Source organism: Perca flavescens, chromosome 21 (assembly GCF_004354835.1).
Source record: "Perca flavescens isolate YP-PL-M2 chromosome 21, PFLA_1.0, whole genome shotgun sequence".
In the NCBI taxonomy this organism is placed as follows: Eukaryota; Metazoa; Chordata; class Actinopteri; order Perciformes; family Percidae; genus Perca; species Perca flavescens.
In genome coordinates, this window is record NC_041351.1 from 18418003 (window position 1) to 18440910 (window position 22908).

Below are 22908 nucleotides of genomic sequence, written 5' to 3' on the forward strand. Positions count from 1 at the left end.
ATGGGAAATGTACTAATGTGTAGCATCTAGGTGAGCCTGATGAAACTAGCAAGAGGAAAGCTATACAACCCATACACCTAAAGGGTTTTATTTTGTCATCTTTACTGTGGAATATACCATCGCTTTGGTGATGTATTCTTGGACTGATCCGTCCAGTGGTGCTGCAAAGACGTATGCTTATTCTGTCAATTATTTTGTTAAAGCGCAGCTGATTGTAGACTCTGCCCATTTTCCTCCCATTATTCTCTCCCTGCATGCCTTTTATAATCGTGTGCGCCTCCCGAATGAATCCAAGTCCCTCCCAGACAGAAGCTGCTGCTGTTCAGTAAGGCTCTCCTCATCCTCGCGCAACTCTGGGATAGGTTCATCTCCATCCTGTATATTTTAACTACAGCCTCGACCGGCGACCGTACTATTGTCTGAACTTACTGCACGTCTCGTAATGAGCGCGTCAACGTGAAAGACTTGCTCAAAGCCACAAAACCCGCGTTACGCACGAGTCCAAGCCATCACCGTTATGCGTGAATTAAACCCTCAACTGTGCAGGATGAAGGTAACCTTTGGCTCTCTGGTGATCGCAGCCGGCATCTGCGGAATTCTGAGCTTCGCTTTTTTGGCGACTTCCCTCGGAACCGAATATTGGTACATCATAGAGATGAATCCTACGAATACAAGCGACTTTGAGAACATGAGCTCCCACTCGGGACTGTGGAGCATCAACGAAGGTAGGCTACTTTTCCATAACTCTCTCTCATAATGATTGAGGTTATGGTGCTGTATTTAATAACCTAATTAGTAATTGAGTGAAATTGCAGATAGGTTTATGACTTGGGTGTTTTTGATTGTGACATCTAGGTGGGAAGATGACCACAGACTCTATTGACTCCTTCCCAGCTGACTCCTCCAAGTACACGGAGACTGAGCTGCTCATGCTGCGTGAGTCTCTCCTCCATCTTTGATGAAACCCTGTGCTCATAACCTGCTCTGCTAATGAAGTATCATTGTCAAGACAGCAATAACTCCACAGCTGCTCTATAATCCATCTGTTTTTGTGTTATCTGTGTGCAGGCATGCACAGTGCAATAGTGGTGGTGCTTCCCTTCAGCCTGGTCCTGTTGCTGTTTGGTGGCATCTGTGGATTGGTCAGCTCCCTGGCTCGGAGCCCCGTCCTCCTCACCGGCACAGCCTCCTACTTCTTCATCTGCAGTAAGTTAAGGTTCAGTTCCTTCACTCAGGTCTCCTCTCAGTTTATCTATCCATCTCCAGCAGCACTGACCACCAAGATCAATCAGTGCAACAATTACTAATTCAAAGAGCTTCGAAAGATAGAGCAGGGAGTATCCAGCTATGCAGTAGGGACAATGCTCTCTCACAACTACTGGGCCTGTGTTTTCTATCATGCAGAAGACGATGCTGCTTTTATCACATTTAAGATTTAATCGTGGTTGAAACATTGAAGTTACACGTTATTGCCACTAAGCTTGTAGGTAAGGTGGTTTTAATAGTAAGTGCAAGAGAGCGGTACACATCAATGCAATTCTGCTTTTGGATCATTTAAAAAAAAAAAAAAAAAAAAAAGTGGTATAAAGGTGTCAATTGTCGTGATAGGCAATGAGACCGTCCTGATCTCGCGAGCTCCAGTTTTCCACTCGCAAATGCGAAGCAATCCATCTGGCGGAGTCAGGTTAGTGTTGAAGCTCATTTCACTCAAATGGCTGTGTGCGGTGAGGGACAGGATAGCTCTCACACTTTTCCCCACATTGTAAATAGCATTTTCCTTTCATACATTTAGTGTTGTAGTGGTACCTGTGGATAGAAATGTACTCCTATTGCTTTAAAAATGTAAAGACATTGGAAACTTAGTTAAAAAAAGACCGGTCCAAGGCACTCTTTTTGCATAAAGTTAAAACTTAGTTCTTAGGGTTTGATTTGGTCAAACAAAGCATTTAAGTCAAAGAATATGGTAACTGCAACACAGTTAATTATAATAAAATTAAGTCAATTTGTTAGTATTTTTTTTCTTTATTTGATGTTCGGATTGAAACAGAAGCAAGGCAAGGCGATTTTATTTATATAGCACATTTCAGCACAAGGCAAGTGCTGAAGCAGAATGATCAAAAAGCAAAGAACAGATACTTTTTATTGGTTTAGATCAGAAAATGGTCACAATCAATGTGGCGGTGATTTACGGTTGAACAACATTTAATATCACAGAAGAAAGTGGAAACACTAGAAAGCTGTGGAGGGTTTGGCGGAATGTATATATGGTTGGGTTGTGGCAGCAAAGCAAGGCCATGTGTTTAATTTGTGCAGGTGGGAGCATTTCATGTGCAGGGCTGAAATTGGCCTCGCTTATAGTTATTGATCTCATGTGGCCATAGGAACTGGCGTTTATTATCACCCAACTGTGTGTGTGTGTGTGTGTGTGTGTGTGTGTGTGTGTGTGTGTGTGTGTGTGTGTGTGTGTGTGTGTGTCTTTTGTTGCTGTTACGTCAGAAGGCTTCATCCTGTACTTGGTCAGATGGGTTATGAGCGCTTTAATTGATCTTTGGGGAGGTAAATATGCTTCGCAAACGATTGCAGCTCAAATTTGCATCTCTCTAATGTTCTGTATTTCATTTCATATCGTTTGTGTTGGAAAGTTGAGGATAGCACTTGTTAAGACCTCCCGAAACCTGCACATGCTGGGCCATTAACTTGGTGGTTGATGTGGGATATAGAATCTATGCACTGCAACTAACCAGACAAGAGACTTACGTCATGTCTTTTAGAAGTTGTTTATTAAACAAAAAGGGTGGTTGGCGATGTGTTTAAAATCAGTATCACTGTTTTTCTCTATTGGTGCATATGGCAAAATCCAACAAGTCCTCCACCCATACAACATAGGTTGTTTGTTCCGACCCTCTTATACGACCCACAGCGTTTCCTAAATTAGCACCCCCACCTAACAATGGGTCGCAAGCTACTTGTACAAACAAGGGAGGACAGTCTTATTAAATGATTTAAAAAAAAAAAAAAAAAAAAAAAAAACTGTAAACTGTTCAACTGTGTGTCATATCAGTCAATAAATAATTGTGTACATTTTCAATTATCTGTTTGGAATCACTACTATTTTTTGCACAATGATATGATCATAATTGTAAAAATACAGTTCCATATTATCCTTTTATGAGAGTGAAAGGAACTGTATTTTTTACAATTAGATAGATATAGATATGAAGGTTGATTATCCCTAATAATAGTATATACAGCATTTCTCAAAATAAATGCTCTTTATTGAGTTTGTGATTTTCTCCACCATCCTCTCATTTGAAAGCCCCAGAACACAAACACTGAAAGGTGTTTAGATTAGGAGGAAGGTCTATCTTTTTACAGCTACTGCTGCACATGTGGAAAACATAATTCTCTTTAAAGCAATAGCATATGTCGTACTCGTATCTTTTTTTGTTCAAATGGATAAGTTCCCGTCCCAGCACTCAGCATGATGACCTGCTTACCTTGAAAAGGCTTTCGGGCTGCAGCTGAGGAAAGCAGCATCCATTAAGACACCACAAATGTAAAGGGGCTGACTCTAAATATTGCCAAAAACTGCCATGTAGCCCAACAACCTGGTTATCACATCTAAAACAAGGTCGTAGCCAGAATCAAACTAATTTAGTTAACAGAGGTGGATCAGTCTTTCATAATAAACTTGAGATTTAGTTACACACCAGCGTCTTGTTTCTTTTGGTGTGGGTTTTCGAGTCTGTGCCACAAAGGTAGCAGAGTCTTTTTAAAAAGTTAAAGAGAACTATAGCTGGTAGTTACAGACAGAGGGTACTTGTTTTAGGCAAAAAATAAATATGATGTTCGTATCGCAAATAAAACTACACACAACTGCTTGTGTTAAGAGGTCGTATAGATTTATCAACAACAATAACAACAGAAACAAAGTCTTTCTTTTACCTACTGCTTACTCTAAGCACACCCCACTTGATAAATATTTAACTATCAAATTAATTATGTAACTGTGGGTTGTTGAGAGAGTTAGATTACCGTTAACCGTGTTTACACTATTATGCTAATCTGGGTATTTACTGTAATTAAGTTATTGGTGGTGCCTGAGCATCTGGTAGAGCTCTTCTGTCTGAATCACTTGGCTGCTCTCTCGCTAACGCCTTATGACCTCCATAAAGAAGACCTTGTGATGGACCAACACTTACTTAAAAAGACACTTTATGTTCTCCCTTTAATAAGCAGCACATGGTAATGTGTGGAATGGAATAAAGGCTTCAATTAGATTGGAGTGGTCTTGTGAACTTGTAGACTGCCCGACTTTTAAACTGTCCCAGCCTTCGAGCCAGGCGTTTCTTTGTTCATGGTCTCTTTGTTGTCCCCCAAATTTGGTTTCCTTCTTCCGCTCTTGAAATTCTATTATTTAATTACATTCCGTGGCAAGTATTCGCTAATTAAATAATTAAATATCGAGCATTTTCAGAGTGCATCATAAACCCCTTATACAACCAGGAAATGCATGTTAACACCAAAAGTGAGAGGGCGAGAGTGTGATCATGCCTTGAAAAGCTGCTGTGACTAATTAAAGGAAAATAAGGGGAAAAAACAGACTAATGCCGCTTTTCCACTGCATGGCACGGCTCAACGCAACTCTACCTGACTCGCTCTTTATTGGTTTTCCATTAGCAAAAGTTGTTTTTTTGTACCACCTCCGTCGAGGTTTCATGCAAGCTGAGCCTATATTAGGAGGTGGAGTATCACTGCAAAGTCGGACTACTTATTGGTCAGAGGTAATCGTCATTTTAAAAGATTTATCAATAATCACAATTGTTGCTGTTGTCCACCAATAACACCTTTCAGCTATAGTAGCTTGTAATAGTAGTCCTTTCTACAGTATGTGAGGCAGTTTCAGGTCTGTTGCTCCGTTTGTGTTTCTCCGCATACAAATGAGACATCAGATGCAGCTTCCTCCTAGTTCTCTGAGCCCATAGCACCTTGGGGTGTAATTGTGATAAAATTATTATTAGTCTCGCCCTGGGTAGCCTCTGCGCTCCACTTGCATCCCCTTAAAACCAGTAGCAAGCTGACAACATTAAAAGGGTTTCCAATAGCAACACTATGAAACTTGATGGGACTGTGTGGGTTTGTGCGTGTCTCGGTCTAGTCTCTGATGACTGGGATGTTGTGTAAGCAGACAACACGTACGTCAGTACATTTCCTGTCTCTCGCAATATGAGATTTTGGGTGGCTAATGGCATGATGTTATTGCTGGTTTTATTGATGTGCTCTCAGCACGGAACTCTGAGACTGGCTGACAAATTTCCACTTTATAATTGCTGAAGAACAATGCCGGCATGTGTATTGCCTAAAAAAAGTCTTAAGTGTTTGTGCCTAAAAACATAAATATTTCTTTAAAAAAAGAAAAGTGAAATGTATGTGTAATGCATCTCTCCAGGTCTGCTGACGCTGTGTGGTGTGAGCCTCTACATCATCTACTCGGACAAGGCCCTGGCTGAGACGACGAGGCAGGTGGGGGCGGAGGGTCTGGCCTATATTCACACCTCCTTCGGCTGGTCTCTGGGTCTGGCCTGGCTCTCCTACAGTCTGGAGCTCCTCACCGGCGTACTGCTCCTCGTGGCTGCGAGAATGGCCAAGCTGCAGCAAAGCAGTTCCACCGTGGCCTGACACAAGCCTCTACACTGGATCCGACACATTCAGAAGGGGTTGACAATTGAACTGTACTGAACTGCGTGTGTTGCTGGCATGTGGTTGTGCCTTAGAACAAGGTAACAAACAGTAGCTGGGCACTATTAAGGCTCTCACAAAATACAAATGTTGAGCTACAGATGTTTTGGCTAATTGCGCCCTCTTGTGGTCAGAATTGAAGTGGCTCCTTATATCCACTGTCAGCGCATCTGACCATGTTATTGTCTACTGTAGATATTAAATCTGTCCTAAACTAAACTGAGGAGCTCACAATTTAAAATCCTATACGATACGTATTCTCACATGTTATATTGTCTATATTTTTAATCATGCCAATTCATTTGATGTAAGCTGTATTTGTGTTTTTGAATCTTGGAAACCTAAAAGTGGTGTATTGTATATTTGATGACATGTTAGTTTTTCTATTGAAAATGTGCAATGTGTTCCAGGTGACTGCAGCGAAATGTTACACTACTGCAGCAACTTATTGTCTGTATTTTGAGCCCATTGATCTTACGATTGATTTCTCAGAGTACTAACTGTTCCCATGTTCCTTCAGTACTAACACGGCAGTCTGTGTATCAGTGTTTTTTTCTTTGTAACCAGTTACTGGAACAGTTGTTTTTTAACATGAATTTGATCAGATGTTTCAATTTCATCCGTCCCAAATGTCTTTCCTTCCGCAAGTATGTCAGTGTTGGTTTCTTAAATTTGGCAATGTTTCCCAGTGGAGAGAGAGAGAGAGAGAGAGAGAAGCTACATCTCTGTGTACTCCTATGTTTGCTGCCCAGAAAACTGCAACATTTGCATACAAAAAAGATAAACTTAGACAAAATTATTTTCAGGGCTTATAATAGCAGGTTAAAGGCAGTTTTTATTCTTCACTTTTGGCAGCAGTAGTGGGCAGTGGGATGACTGGATTCCTGTGGCTGTCACCCATAGCTGACTGGATCTTTTCAGAAAAACAAACTCCCATCACCAAATACCTTTTTTAAGATGTTCCTATGGCAACCTAAACATTCTGTGCATCCACACAAAGGATAGGAAGTGGGTGTGAGATTCTACTTTAAACAAGCTGTGCTTTAAGGCAGAAGGCATTTGCAGAAAACTGAAAACCCATTTTGGCCATCAGATAAACATCCTGTATCTCAAAAATCTAAACATTTATATGTTGGCTTTCCAATATACTGTCACTTTGAATTAAGAATGAACTGAGCCCTTGACCTTCATAACTGCTGCTATCTTGCCTGTATCTGGCCTTCTCCCACTGTAAACTGTTTCAGATTGTAAACAATTCAGTTATATGGTCTTCTAAAAGAAATTGATGAGACAAATCGGTCTTCCAATAAGTCATTTTTTTAATAGGATGAGATGTTCCATGCTCATTCAAGAACATCACAGTGCTTCTAGGAAATGACACAGACTGACTATCCAGAAATGAAATTGACATTGTCTCAATTATAGGAAACAAACTATTCATATATTCAGTCGTTGCATGATACAGTGTTTAAACAACAGGAAATGCTCAGAAAGGTGAATAATACATTCACTACATCACTAAAAAGATCCATACTGTTGAAGGTTTATCTCAACAGCATCATAGAGACCAGCTCATCTGCCTGGATACAACTTTTCATCACTCACCCTCAGTGATCATTTTGGACAGATGTTGCCTGAAAGTCCATTTTACATTCCAGTTTTGGGGTTTTTATGCTAAATCTATGGCTAAATCATTTCATGTATCCAGAATTCTAGAATTAATCCCAAGACCCTACAACTCAACAATATAGTTAATTATATAAGGTTAACAGCTCTTTAAGGCAAAGTGATCCACCACACATACAGTGTTATTGGCAGGGGAACTCTGGGATAGGCATTTTATTCAAAAATACTTTTCCAAAAAAAACAACTAATCAAATAAATAAAATGTGCCAATAAGTGAAACGTTGCTGTATATTTTACCGATTGTTCCATGTAGGTGTGGTCAGGGAAGGGCCTCCATCATATTGAAGGTGACCGGCGGATATTTGGTGTTTTGGCTTGCATCAGGCCGTGTCAGTCTATGTGCATCATGGTTGATGGAATGAGGATGACAACGGATAATACAGTTCAATTGTTTGAATCCATTTTCACCACTTCACATTCATCGTTCAGAATGACAATGATGGAGGCCATTTAAGAACTCTCTGTGCCTTCCCAGTCTCGGATGGAACGCAGCGATTTTGGCTCCCATGATAATTCATCCAAAAGGAAAACGCACACAGGTGCTTCACAGTTTTGATTTACCTCACTCTACTTTCAACACTGCCAGGAAAGAGTCGATGCAAAAAAAAAAAGCCTCCAATAGTGGTGTTTCTCTATACAAAGAGAGGAAGAAGTCAGCCGGGCAGGCATACCTTCCCAGCAAACAGCAGTCCCACTATGGTGAAGAATATGGACAGAACAAAGAGTACGTAGGAGGAGCCCACCACTGTATTGTTGGGGAGCTTATATGGCTGTCCTCCAACCTCGTTGATGTAGAAGCCCATGGGGAAGATGAGAGCAGCCATGCAGAACAGGACCACTGTGACAAAGGGGAAACGGAAACGGAAGGAAGATTAACATCCAGCGATCCGGGGGTACTTCTGCAGTTTCCAGGGAGTATGAGGAAAGAGTGTAGAAGCAGCTCAACACATTTGAAAATACAGAAATTATGACTTAAATAAAAATAAATATATAAAATATAATATAATATATCAGGCCAGCTGTAACACCTGAATACCACGTGTTGAGAATGCATAAACACTAGCTAGTTAGCAAGCCAGCAGATGAGTTGCAACAGTTAGCTAAAAGTAATACTTCAGACAGCTACATTAGTTAATGGTTAAATAGTTGAAACAGGTTAAGTAATGGATAAAGAGTTAGCTAAAAGTAATAGGTCAATGGTGAAATAGCTAAATGCATTGGATAAATGGTTGAAACAGTTAGCTAAAAGTAATAAACGATGACCTAACTAATGGATGAATGATGAATTCGCTCAAAGTAGTGAATGCAATGGTAAAAAAACAAAATAGCTACGTAGCTAAGTAATAGATACACAGCTTGAATAGTTTGCCTAAGGAATGAATAAATAGTTACAACAGTTTAAAGAGTTGAAATAGTTAGCTAAAAGTAATGGATACATGGTTGAAATAAATAGCCATGTCAGTTACAGGGTGCTGGAGTTCATCAGACATGACAGTGGGGGTCTCTACTCTAGACAACTGACTTGGTTCATTATTAAATATGAGGTTTTTCATGGCAAACCCCAAACCCCTTCTTTACCACCTTTGAAGGCTGTATTGATGGTCTACTCGTGAGAACATGTTTTATATGTTTCTGTATTGAGAGACACATGAAGCACAGCTCCTGCTCTGGTCCTCTCTGATAGATAAACTAGGTCTCTATCCTGTAAAAATAGAAACCGGCCCATCAATTAGAGCTCCTCTGCAGTCACTTTGTCAAGATGTTCATAATTACCAGACTAAAAGCTTTCCTGAAATGAATCACACAATTCTGATGTCGAGGTAAGCTCCATTTATTTCACAGCAGATTCTCAAGGAGCATCTCTTACTTCCGCAGGCATTTTATAAACTATAATGGACAGTTTTGCCTCCTCCTGCAGTTACAGTAATGTCCGACCCTGATGTGGTACTTTACAGCTTAAAAGGTTTTAGCATATTAAATCAACTTTGATATTCGTAAATCCTGTTATGTAACGGCTGCAAACGACATAGAACAATTGTGCTGTGAAGGTAGCTGATGCTTTAAAAAGGAAAAAGACGCAAAAGATATAATTCCAGTCTTGTAATGCAGAACATTTGATGTTTAGGAGACTGCTTGTGTTTTGCTCTCAACTTTTAAGATTGTCACTTCCTGTTGGCTGACTATTGTCCTCGATCCTGGAATGTCATTTGATAAAAGAGAGAAAATTCGGTCTGCATGTACAGTATATCTGGATTAGACATCGCATGGACATGGAGGTGCATGAATATACAACTTTTGATGTGAAATTTGACACTATTGATTCAAAGAGAGCTGGTAATGATGGAAGAGGATGACAGCAAACACCTACTCCCTGTGAAGGCGATCCATCGGGCGTATCGGGCAGCCTCGCGGCGCCAGCGTGACATCACCAGCAGACCACAGGTGACGGTGAGGGAGATGATGCCCAGGATGATGAAGAAGAGCGTGGTGATCCACTCTGGGGGCAGCTGCGGGGGCATGCAGGTCCGGTCTCGGCCGTGGATGGTCTGGCACTGGCGGACCAGACCCACAGTCAGAGAGCCTGAATGGAGACAGAGAGGGAGAACAGACGCAGCAGTTTACAAACAACTCTTTTCCGTTGGATCCATCAATAAAAGTGACAAAATCAGAGGGTCAACTGTCTAAAAGCACAGCAGTTTTTTTTCACAGGAAAGAGACAGAGTGTGTCTATTAAAAAAAAAAAAAATCACTCCATTATTAAACTGTACAGAAAACCCCGCTCAGACCAACAACATAATCTGCTCTCTTTGGCTTAAGCCAGTCTATTATTATTATTATAATAATAATAATAATAATATATCATTTTTTGGGGCTTTTCCACCTTTAATGTGACAGGACAGCTAAGTGAGAGAGGGGGAAGACCTGCACGAAATCGTCACAGGTCGGATTCAAACCCTGGACTTCTGCATCGAGGCATAAACCTCAGCATATGGGCGCCTGCTCTACCCACTAAGCCAACCCGACCACTAGCCAGTCTATTATTTCCCAAAGGACACACACCAGCTTCTGATAACAACAGGTTAAGTTTCAAAAATGTGTTTTACCCTTGTATTACAACCCATAACCTTATATTAAAAAGGCCCTGAAAACCTATTTTCTCAATCAGCTTCTTACTATAAGTGGTGGGGTCCTACATGAACACAACACTTTCTGCCAAACATTTTGGGTTATTTCACTTAGATTTGATGTCTTTTTGTGTCTTTGCCCTTGAAACTGGTTCGAAGTGGGTGGAATTATGTAACGTCACATTCTTGGATGTATTCATCAGGATTTAGCAACATCTGAATCAATATCAGATGACAGTTGTGGGGTGGTTTACTTCGGTTACCAGGCCAACGTATATCAAATGTCATCAAACCACATCCACACAGCCTTGATAAAGCTGATAAGATGAGTTTTATAATATTATATAAAATCCCTGAGGATTTTCTCCCCCTGAACTTCAAGTTTTATTGTTGCTTTTTAAGTAATTAATATGGCAACTGAGAATGGCCGTGCTTGCAACAGTTTTTTTAATGCCATTAGCTCAAGATCACAAGTTATTTATTTCGATAGATAACAAGATAATCCACCCATTATCACGGAAAGAAAGATTTTATTTCCTCTTAATGCTAATGTTTATCAGGGATCAGGAGTGGCATCCCAGCATGCATAGATGCAACTGTAGCAATTGATTGAAGCTGAAAATGTCAGATCAAGTAGTATCCAACACGGATATTAACAGATAAACCATTAGCCTGGCTCCACAGAAAATAACACATTAGCCCAGATGGTATTTCAGAAAGTGACTAAATAATAACTCCAGTCTACTGAACATTATATCCATTACGTTATAGCATATCGGTAGCTGGCAGCCTGTTTGATAAGTTTCCATGCTTCATATAACAAAATCTGCCTAATGCATAGCAACGTGACATAATTTTGTTCATAGTGTTGACTCTGGCTGTAAGACATGATGACCTCCCAGGAGGCCCTCTGATTCCCCACAATGACCGAAAAACATGTTGGTATGGAAACATTCTTATGGGCAGTGTGCCAGCGGCAGCAGTGACCCCCAGTGACTCGTCAATGACGTCAAACCAAACAGGCTCAGGGTTCTGGCATAAACCCCCAAAGCATCGCAGAGATAGAGAGAGAGAGAAAAAAAACTGTAAGATATGAAGAGATCAATGATCCTACATCAGATCTGACGGCCTGTATCTCACAAAGCCTGCTGGGTGCTGTGATGTCAGGCAGGAGGGCTTCTGCAAACACACACACACACACACACAAACACACACACACAAATTCGGAGCCCAACAGAGACTGCATCTGCTCAACTCTGCATTCAGTCCGACTACGTAGAAGACACAACATACAGCACATAAATGCAAAAATTAAATCCTCCCACATCTTCATTCATTCTTTTGTCTCCCCCTTCCTTTTTCATTCTTATTATCCTCCGTGAGCAGTTAGTGCCTGCCAAGCAGACACAGAAGAATGAGGAGCTTTACTTTTATGGATTTATTCAGGGTAATTTAAACCCAGCAATTGTCAAATTAACATAATTGTCACAATGGCCAAAATTGCTAGTAACCAATATCACAAAGAGTGCAGGAAAAACACGGGGAAGCACTGAAACATCTTTTAATCATTTAATTAGGAGAAAAATGGCATGAAATAAGCTTCTTTAGAATAAACACCAGGTATTTAAAGCCATTAAGACCCCTCAATTTACATTTAACTGTTTAGTATCTTTAAACTATATGTCTAAAAGATATGCAAGTACAATTTTGGAGCCTAGAAAAATACAAAAACTCCCATATCCAACAACCCTTGAAATATCATTATCATTGGTTTGAAATGGGTTCAGTTCCACACAAGGACCAGACAGAAGGGAACCTCAGGCCTGAACCACACTCTCCTGCAGGCTGACCTGTCCCCCATATACAGAGGATATCCTGTTTCCTCTCAACACATCCTTTCATACCACTGGGTGGGGGACAGTGTAAATAGTGCATTCATTTCTCTGCATACTGAACGTCCCACTGAACGTCATACAACAACAAAAAACAAGTCCAGCAGAAATGTGTTTTTGCTTCACGCCTATTATGGAAAGTGGGTTTTGTTTTGAATGAAAATATGATTAAGAGAGCGATAAGAAATACACTTAAAAAAGGTGCAACATGTTATAGTCTATATTTACTTTATTAAATCCAAAAATGACCACAATAGGTCATCAGATAGTAAGGAAACATGCTAAATTGAAATACTATCTTTTCTGACAACAATGCTAAAGTCAGTTTGTTTCTCCTTTGAATATTCCGTTCCATGATTTTGACAGCCTGGCCAGGTTGCCAGACATACCTGTAAAAAAGCACAAACCCATGGTGCTACAGCTGTAGTACAGCCATGGAAGCAGCAGTCTCGCATTGCCAGACCTTCCTCCACATGGAAGCAGCAAATAAACAAACAGGATCAACAGAGGCAAACACATATGGCTGAAAGACCACATGTGTAATAGCGTATAATTCATGCATAGTTTTGAATAAGTTACCGCTCCTGAGTCCTGTTTCCTACTCCACCTTGAGTGAGGCGAGACTTAACGTTATAGTAATTAATATTCCCCACCCTATTTTATTCCCTTGTTATTTGTAAATAGCGGTTATAATTTGTAACCATTAGGTTATAGATTGCTGCTTTACTTCCATTATACTCATGTAAATAAAAGGCATATGTCCCTGAGTTACAGGTGATGCCACTTTTAATAATTACTAAAAAATAATTAACGTTAACTTCGTTGTGTAATGTGAGACAGGAGGGTTCAACGGGTGAGATGGGTCCGCTTTGATCTGAGCATCTCAAAATGATAAAGATGATGATGCACACAGCCTTTTATAATGTAATGTCAATTTTACAATGCATCGCAAGACAATTTAAACAGTTTAAAATGTGTGACGATTCACATCGGTTGAAATATTAATTGGATGGCACTTTCTACTTTGACTTTGCTTGTTGATGTTGTACGTGCCTCGCCTCAGATGAGTTTTGTCATTTGTAAAAAAGAAAGAGTTTGTGTATCTTCATTCACTGCTTTCCTGTCTTACACTTGCAGAGGAAGTTATAAAGTAGCTCGGTGAAGAGGGATAAACTCCAAGCAGACCATTGTAACCACAACACCCTGTAAAGCAACACTGATGCAGAAGTGCAGTGAACTGATGCAGGTCATCAGAAAGAAAAGTGGAGCCATTCAGGAGAAGACAAGACTGCCAATTGTAGAAAAAGATACAGATGTTTTTTTTACTTTCCTGCTCACCCTCATGTCCTCAATAATAATAATATATGTTTTTCAATATACATTATTTATAGTCTGGGACACTGTCTCAGCACAGTTTTCGCTGGAGGTTTCATATACTTTTATTTTACATGTTTTTCTACATGTTTATACGTGCAGACATCTGTTGTGATGTACATGGGAATTCTTGGCCGTTTTTCGTTACATTAATAGGGTTGACGCACTATTGACTTATATTGTAATGATTATTACAGTGGGGGAAATAAATATTTGACCCCTTGCTGATTTTGCAGGTTTGCCCACTTACAAAGAATGCAAAAATCTACAATTTTAATCATATGTACATTCTAACAGTGAAAGACAGAATCCCAAAGAAAATTCCAGAAAATCACATCATATGAATTTATTAAAATTGATAACCATAGTTGGTGTTTATAGTTGGTGACAAGGTTTGTGCACATTTCGGCAGGGATGTTGGCCCACTCCTCCCTGCAGACAGCCTCCAAATCATTCAGGTTCCGAGGTTGTCGCCTGGCAACTCGAATTTTAAGCTCCCTCCAAAGATTTTCAATCGGATTCAGGTCTGGAGACTGGCTAGGCCACTCCAGAACCTTGATGTGCTTCTTCTTCAGCCACTCTTTTGTTGCTTTGGTGGTGTGCTTAGGGTCGTTGTCGTGCTGAAACACCCATCCTCGACCCATCTTCAGCTCTCTCACTGAGGGAAGGAGATGTCGGTCCAGAATTCCACGATACATGGCCCCGTCCATCCTCCCCTCAATACGATGGAGTTGTCCCGTCCCCTTGGCTGAAAAGCACCCCCAAAGCATGATGTTGCCACCACCATGCTTGACGGTGGGGATGGTGTTCTTTGGGTTGTACTCTGTGTTTTTTGCCCTCCAAACACGACGAGTTGAGTTGAGGCCAAAAAGTTCTATTTTGGTCTCATCTGACCACATCACCTTCTTCCAGGCCTCTTCTGAGTCGTCCAGGTGGTGAATGGCGAACTTCATGCGGGCCTGTACATGTTTCTTCTTGAGCAGGGGGACCTTGCGTGCGCTGCAGGATTTCAATCAATGACGGCGTAGTGTGTTACCAACCGTTTCTTTTGTAACTGTGGTCCCAGCTGCCTTCAGTTGATTCATCAGTTCCCCCCCTTGTTGCAATTCCAATCCACTTAAATTAGAGTCTCATGCGCTGGTAAATTTGTACGACCGATGTCCTATTGTGGAGGTCTTGGAAGGCCATTAACCTGGGGGAAACCCAAGTTTATCAATTCCTGATTTCTTTTTTTTAAACTAATCTCTTTTCCAGGTGTCGGAGAAGGAAGAGGCTGAACATTTCAGACTTCAGCAGGAAACCATGGCAATATTCATTATCAGAGATGTACAAGCTGTACCTAAAGACATTGGCATCTTACTTGAGGGACAAGAGGTTCTGAGCAAGTTTCCATCTGTTGCAAATGCTGTTGCCATTCTCCTGGGCCTCCCTTATGCCCTCAATCTGGAATATCCCAAGACTTGAAACTGACATTTGAATATATCCAGAAAGTCATCATGGAGCTGGACCCGAAAGGCATGACCAACTAAGTCAAGAGGCTCTATGACCAGCTCTGTAGAGCTTAATTTAGGGTTCCCACACATCCCAGTTCACCCAGTAAATGATGTCAAGCATGGAAATCCCAGTTCAGATTATATTGCGATGAGACAATTTGAAACTTGCAGCTACTTGCAATGTGCAGGTCTGCGGCGTTCTGAAAGCTGCCAGTTTACACCAATGAGAAGAGACTGTGTATTATCTCCATAGCAACAACTCTCTGTACTTCCGTTCTAATTTCTGACTTCTTTAGGCTTTTTTCACAGTTAGATATCATTTGTAGCACCATGAATACAATGAGGACAGAGATAGTGAGATACTTGCTACAGCTGCATTTCTAGTAGAGATGAAACAGAAAAAAATTGGTTTATTTCCCTAATTCACTGCATTGTTCTCGAATAAAGCTTGTTTTATGGTTGTGCGCAGGCCCCACGCAGAGCTTTCGCTGTAGCCTACGTAAGTGGCCTGATGTTTATACTTGTGAGCTCGTGTGTGCGTCGAGCCGGCATGTGTGTGTGTGTGTGGGGAGCGGGTGATAGAATTTTCTGACCACGGTGGGAAATCTGGAGCAGGAAAAGTGAATTTGATTTCATGTTGTTTATGGAGAACCAGGAAACGAGTCGGAGGAAATGCAATGCTACCAAGCCACGGCGCAGCGGCATGCGTCGCCGCGACGTGTAGTTACATTGTTCGAGAGGTTCACGTCAGGCTACGGAGTAGGCGCGGAGGGGTCTGCGGGGGTACCATAATGGGAAAAATGTTTTAACTCCATATCTTTTGGTTGTTTCAAATGTTTTTTATTAAATTGTATTTTTAAAAGTTAATTTTTTTTAATTATATCTATTTGATTGGATAAAGCAAATACTTTCTAATACATGAGTTCTTAAATGAGAAACAATTGTTTGATTAAATCTATATCTTGTTTAGATTAAAAATATTATTTTAAATTGACTTTTTTCAACCAGATAAAATATCCTTTGTGTCAAGTTTAATAAAATATTGTTTGAGGGAAGATTTATTTTTCATTGGCTCAAGTTAGAAAATACAGATGTGAACCATTACCCTAAACATTTTTAACTGGATAAATGAGAAAACATTTTTCAGTGTGTGTCTGTTGGGTAGAGAGGACTGTGAGTTAAGTTTTTAGCGGTTGTTGCCGTAATTTTAAGCCAAAAAAGTGCGTCTATAGAACCGATTATTGGGACATTTTTTGCCAGTTTGCAGATGATCTGTATCTGCGTTTTTATTTGCCTGATAACCGATAAAGTTACTTAAAAAAGTGTGCTACTTTGGCTCCGCTACAGCTCTGTGTCTGTCGCTCCGCTTCGGTTTCACTCCCCACTGAGTCGGACTTAATTTCCCACAACACTATCGGACTATCTTTTAATGTGTATTATGTTGAAAGTTTCTAATGTAATAAATAACTGTTTAACATTCCAAATATTTGTATTTTCACTGTAAATGCATATCGGATCCAAATATCTGTTTGATTAACTTCTAATAATTGGTATCGCTATCGCTATCGATCGCTAGTAGAGGACGGCGAGGTAGTGGTGTTTTTAGCGGTTGTTGCCGTAATTTTAAGCCGAGAAAGTGTCTGTCAGTCGGGTAAAGAGGACCGCGAGGAAAAAGTGAAAGCAGTAAATTAGTCATTTTACTTTACACACCACTGTCCGTCTGTCTGTCTGTCTGTCTAATAGCCAACCTTAACCTGTACTCCAGGTAACGCTTCGTAAACTCCTGCTCCTTCAAATCTCTCAACACCACATTCAGTAAGCACACAAACACACCAAGTGTTTATGCTCATATTGGGCAGTTAGTCAGACACACACACACACACACACACACACACACACACACACACACACACACACACACACACACACACACACACACACACACACACACACACACACACACACACACACACACACACACACACACACACACACACACACACACACACACACACACACACACACACCTTGTGGTACAACAGCAGCTACAATAAACTGCAATCCCACATGATAGGATTCAAAATGAGCATGATAATGGTGCATTTTCACAATGAGCATGGGCTTATTATATTATCATTATGTAAGTTTGTCTGAGAAGAAAATATGAATTTTTTTACTTCCATATACACTACGCACTCAAAATAAAATGACTGAGCCTGAGGAACTTGAACTCTCTAGGTGGAAAGCATTACTCTCCCAGGAGGCCTAATTAAAAGTCCCACATCATTTCCAAACAACACTTCCTGCCTTCAGGTCATTACTATTTGGATAATTAAACAGGAGCAAAAAGCTTTTAGTACAGTAGAGTCATTTCACACCACTGTTTACCATCAAGGAATGGAAGATAAAACCTTCAGAGTTTGAGTTGGGCCAAAAAACAGCCCATTTTGTACTATGACGATTTAGAAAAATATTTAGGTGTGTGGTTACTCGTTCAATTATGTGACAAAAAACTGCTTGTTATGTACTCAACTTGCAGCAGCAGTCAGTATTTTTTACAACATTAAATCCTGTAATAACCACTTGGCACGCCGGTTAGGTGCTTACAGTATCTCTGCTCTACTGTAGCATTAGGATGGAGGCTGACCAGAACTTCTGGCAGCTGGGCATATACTATAGTGGTACTGTTGTTTGTCTGTCAGATCAGTTTAAGTCAATGTTTAGCTTTTGGACTTTGCATCTGAACTTTACTCCATTGCAATAACAAGGGAGGCTAACCGTAAGGAGAAGACGGTGGGATTTGGTAAACGCCTGTATTCAATGCTTTAATTCTAGGATTGACTGTACAATCTATGACATTTTAAAAGATCACATAGGTGATAACTAATAATCAAACTGAAACCAGAACAGTTGTTGACATTGATGTCAAATGCCAACATATTAATAAAATCCTCTTATCTAATAAAGCGGGACGCCTCTGTGCGTCTGTCTTTGAAATATCTCCCGTTCATCCAATCTACTTCACACTTCGTTTCCTGGTTACCCAATGAACTTGGGGTTTGGATTTTGGAGCATTACAGTTTTTTAAGATTGCTATGACAATTTTTTCAATACTTTTAACAACTTTCCTAAACTCTTAACACAGTTAGCACAACATCGGTCTGTGTAGGCTATACAATTAACACATTTCTTGTTGCTTTGACACAAATTGCATACAGTTAACACATTTAAAATGCTTGAACATCTTTTACAAACAAGCTCAACCAAGACCAAAACAATGGATATGTACTGTCAAATTCACAAATGCTTTCACACTGTAAGTCAGAACAGATAACATCATGTTCTAAACCTAACTTATAGGCTAAAGTCAAAGTGAACAGCTGTTCACAAATAAACACAAATATATCCCCTGCATTTTATTTCATTGCTTTTGAACAACAGATTGAAGTTATGCAAATAGATATATATAAAGCTACTCTGAGATGGGTCATTCATTTTTTTGTATTGAATTTCTGCAGCAAAATAAACAAAATGCATACATTTACTAAACCCAATAAAAAAATGTAGCGAGGCTTCAAGAGAAACTGCAGTGTAAAACACAATCTATGATCAATTCAATATACTATTGTCTATTGTATAAGGGCAGACCTCACACATATGAAATAATGCAGTTTCTGTAATTGCATCTGATGTTAGTGTTTTGTATGACATTGTACAGTGATTGACTAAATGTGCCTGTTGGAAGAGAACATCTTTTGGAAGAATTATTTGATTTTAAGATATGTTTGCATTGTTTTGGTAGACATAGTGTATTGTGTTAGTGAATTGTTGTATTTTGAAAATTAGTGTTAGAGTTTGGTTTTCAATGTGTGATTTTGGGCATGAAATTAACTGTTTTGACAATTGTGTGTTGTAGATGTGTTGGTGTCTTAAGAGTTTAGGAAAGTTGTTAAAAGTATTGAAAAAATTGTCACAGCGATCATAAAAAAAAAAAGATTTTCAAATGCATGCTTGGTGCCACCCCTCGAGTTGGGCCGTTTTCATTAGTCAGTGCCAGACCCTTAATCCTTCGGATTTGGGTCTGGATTTCCAGGCTACTGCTAATATATAACAATAATAAAATTACCGTCTGCAAAACACCCCCGCCAATCAAATCCATACTTTGTTACCGTCAAGCCTCGAAGCCTGTATGGAAATGAACACAAAGTTAAAAAGAATAACGACGAGACAGGACCGCCGTCATGACTGTGGCGATAATCAACATGAAATAACGCTGACGAAAAAGACAACACTAAAATGTAGTTGAACAAAAACTCTCTTTATTTGCATTGCCTTCCACCTACCCCCTCACTCTCTCTACACACACACACACACACACACACACACACACACACAGACACAGACACAGACACACCGAGTCCGGAGCCCGGCTGAATGTCGTCTCTGTACTCGGTTGGTTGATTAACGCAGATGTTCTGATTAGCTCTCACAACGGGCCAGATGGGTAGCGCACTGCCATGACTGTCTGATTATTCCACATTTTAATTGTGATATTTTGTGATTAAATTCTGAATCTGCCACGTTCTCGGTCAGGTAAATGTAGTAGTACAATGTCTTCCTCTGATGTGAAAGTACACTGTAAGTCAGTAGGCTATACAGTGGAGTTGCATATTAATGATAATAATAATAATAATAATAATAATAATAATAATAATACATTTTATTTGTAAAGCACTTTTCATAAAAGAATCTCAAAGTGCTACTTAATGCTACATTAAGTGGTTTGGGGTCCTTCTGTAAGTAATTTTGGGGTACAATGGGTCTGGAGAAAGCAATACCACAGGCACATTTTGAACAGGCACTGGACTAGTTAGTTATGATTTGCTCAAATTTAAGGGGGAACTCCATATAATATTACACATCAGTCTGTTTTCAGGGGGAGTACTACTGCCTGTGTGACAAAAATAAAGTATTTTGTGGCTTAGTGGGAGCTGCCTAAAATCTGATAATTTGTCTCAAAGTATGTCAACGACGGTTGCAGCTGAAGACTACAAGTTTGAAAACAAAACAAAAAAATTACCAGACCAGCTTGTTCGCTTGTTGCGAGCAGCTAATAACAGAATTGTCAGTAGCCAAGTTGCATTGTGGATGATGTAGGCACAAGGAAGTGGAACGTGTGGCATAAAAAACACCTTTTTACAACTGAACACCTTCAGAGCAGTAAAAAAAAAGCACAGATAAACAAATACTGAACTCTCGCATAATCAAAACTGTTCAAATTTTTTCACGTTACTTACTATAAGCCATACAGCAAGAAGCTTGATTGAGAAATTAGTTTTTAAAGTGCACTGCACTGTAATGACAGCATATGATATTATTATTTACGTACATATATTATTATATACAATATGAGTTGCGTTGTGGGTGCCACACTCCCTATTTTACATTGAAGGATAGGTGAAAATGTTCATGCAAGAACATGGCCATTTAAACATGTTGCAATAAAATACCACAGAGCAGAAGTTGACACTACTTTGTTACTTTTTAAAACCTTGGGGCTTTGGTTACATTTAGGGCTGCACGATATGAGGAAAATATGCGATTTGCGAATGTCACGATTTATTACTTGCAATAAATAAACTGATATTAAAGTGTACTCAGTTATGCTGCTTACTGCTCAAATAAAACAAATCCCTTGTTGAATTTAAAACAAATGAAAAGGAAATCAGGGGGGGTCCAATGGGTCCCAAGATATACGATCACCAGATGAAGGATAAAATCTTTTATGGAAATTTCTTTTTTTTTTTCTATTTCTTTTCTAGTGAATACGGGATACTTTCATCACCTCTCTCAACCCATGATCACACAAAGGCCATACCCTGTGATGACATTGCTTACTTTTAAGGGGTCACAAGCCAAAAAGGTTGAGAACCATACTCCTATGACAATGTTTGTGTGCAACGGTTTTAAAGTGCTCATATTATGAAAAGAATCACTTTTTCTGGGATTTGGGTGTTAGTTTGTGTCTCTGGTGCTTCCACATGCATACAAACTTGGAAACATTTGAAAACATCCATGCTGTTTTGAGTGAGATATGGGTTTCTGAATGTCTTCTGCCTTTAGTCTCCGGGTGAGCTGTTCAAAATCTGCTGGGCTTTCTACGTCAGTATCCGAGAAGAGGTGGCTAATCGTAGCATGCTAGCGCTAGCATGCTAGCTCGTTCTCAGTGGCAAAACACTGCTACAACACACACTATCATCTACAAAAGAACTACTTACATGTCCCTGTTCTGCAGGTATTCCACGCAAAGTTGGAAGTGCGCTCTTGTTTAGAAGAAGTCTCCCAGCTAATCCTGCCTTGTACTAACTGAAGTTGTAGAAACAAAAACAGCTATCTGATGTGATCTTTACCTAGCTACTGCACATGGGCACCTCCCAACAAAGATGGGATAGAAGTGCAATGCCTCACTCTGTAGCTAAAACAGAGACCTTCACACACAGGGTGAAAAGAGGATCTGCAGCAGTGTGCAGTACAACAAAAATATGTTGTTTTTTTTTATTAAACCATGTAAACCTATTCTGGTAAAACCTCAAAATACAATTATGAACCTGAAAATAAGCATAATATGGGCACTTTAAATTTGTTGATTTTCGCCTGAAAACACTTTCTATGACATCTTTACTGACTTCTGACACAAATTGTATGTGCTTTTTCCTAAAATCAGGGTTTGAGCTGAGCTAACACAGAGGAGTAGAATAAAGTGGCAACAACAACCTACCAGCTGATCCTCCTGTGCTGATCCACTCCGGGTTGACGATGCTGGCGATGGCAAAGATGTCTGCAGCGAGGAAGAGGCATCCTGATATCACGGTGAGTTTATCCATGTCGGTGGGAACAGGTGGATGTCACTGTCTTATGTGTCTCACCTAAAGAGAGGCGGGACATTTAGAAGGCACCTAAAGCCAGCCAGCGTTAGGGAACTTGCGGTGAAGGGGTCGGCTTGACCCACGATTGGTCCACACATTGCGCTTGTTCCCCGGCGGTGAGAAAAGCAGACTGTTCCCTCAAATGATCCCCTTTTATTTAGTCCTCCAACAGCCGAGCCTGCCCCGACCTGCTGGCCCTTCTCCAGCCCCGGAGGAGAGGCTCGCTGCCCGTACTCATGGGTCACTTTTAGATCCGGATGCTCCACCACATTCCGGTGATATTTGCAGAAAGCTGAGTTAAGAATTTGCTTTTTTAAACGCTGATTAAATCTCCAGCTGTGAAACCGAATTCATGCATGCAGTCGACTTATTTCCCGAGTCAGCATTGAGCCCCCGAGCTCTCTCTCCCCGTATGAAAGCTTCTGCTTTCCTCTGGACGCACGCAGACGGGTAACACCGCTCATGCTCACAGTCAAAAGCGCGTTTCTGGAGCTTCAGATCTCCACACTCATAGGCTGAATACCGTCACTTATCCTCTTTAAAAAGCTTCACAAACGCACATCGTGTGTTTTTTTGCAAGGCGGTGCTGTCCTCCCTCAGCAATGAGAACTAAATTCCAGGCAGCTCGCGTCTCCATTGGACAACTATCGCGAGAAAATCTTTAAATAGCTCC

General features: G+C 40.3%; 2 protein-coding genes across 2 annotated transcripts; one reads left to right on the forward strand and one right to left on the reverse strand.

Annotated features, from left to right (window-relative positions):
• The first annotated feature begins 1 nt into the window (after position 1).
• On the forward strand, positions 2-6295 carry tmem235b (transmembrane protein 235b). The gene is made up of 4 exons (XM_028567731.1): positions 2-725; positions 856-936; positions 1069-1206; positions 5450-6295. Exons 1-4 carry the CDS (start codon positions 518-520, stop codon positions 5677-5679), a joined length of 657 nt encoding a protein of 218 aa, XP_028423532.1. The 5' UTR covers positions 2-517; the 3' UTR covers positions 5680-6295.
• Positions 6296-7034: 739 nt separating this feature from the next.
• On the reverse strand, positions 7035-22865 carry LOC114547995 (uncharacterized protein C16orf52 homolog B). Its single transcript, XM_028567604.1, has 3 exons — positions 22088-22865; positions 9794-10006; positions 7035-8263 (listed from the first exon to the last, which is right to left on the reverse strand). The coding sequence occupies exons 1-3, from the start codon at positions 22191-22193 to the stop codon at positions 8079-8081; spliced, it is 504 nt and encodes a 167-aa protein (XP_028423405.1). The 5' UTR covers positions 22194-22865; the 3' UTR covers positions 7035-8078.
• Between the last annotated feature and the right edge of the window lie 43 nt (positions 22866-22908).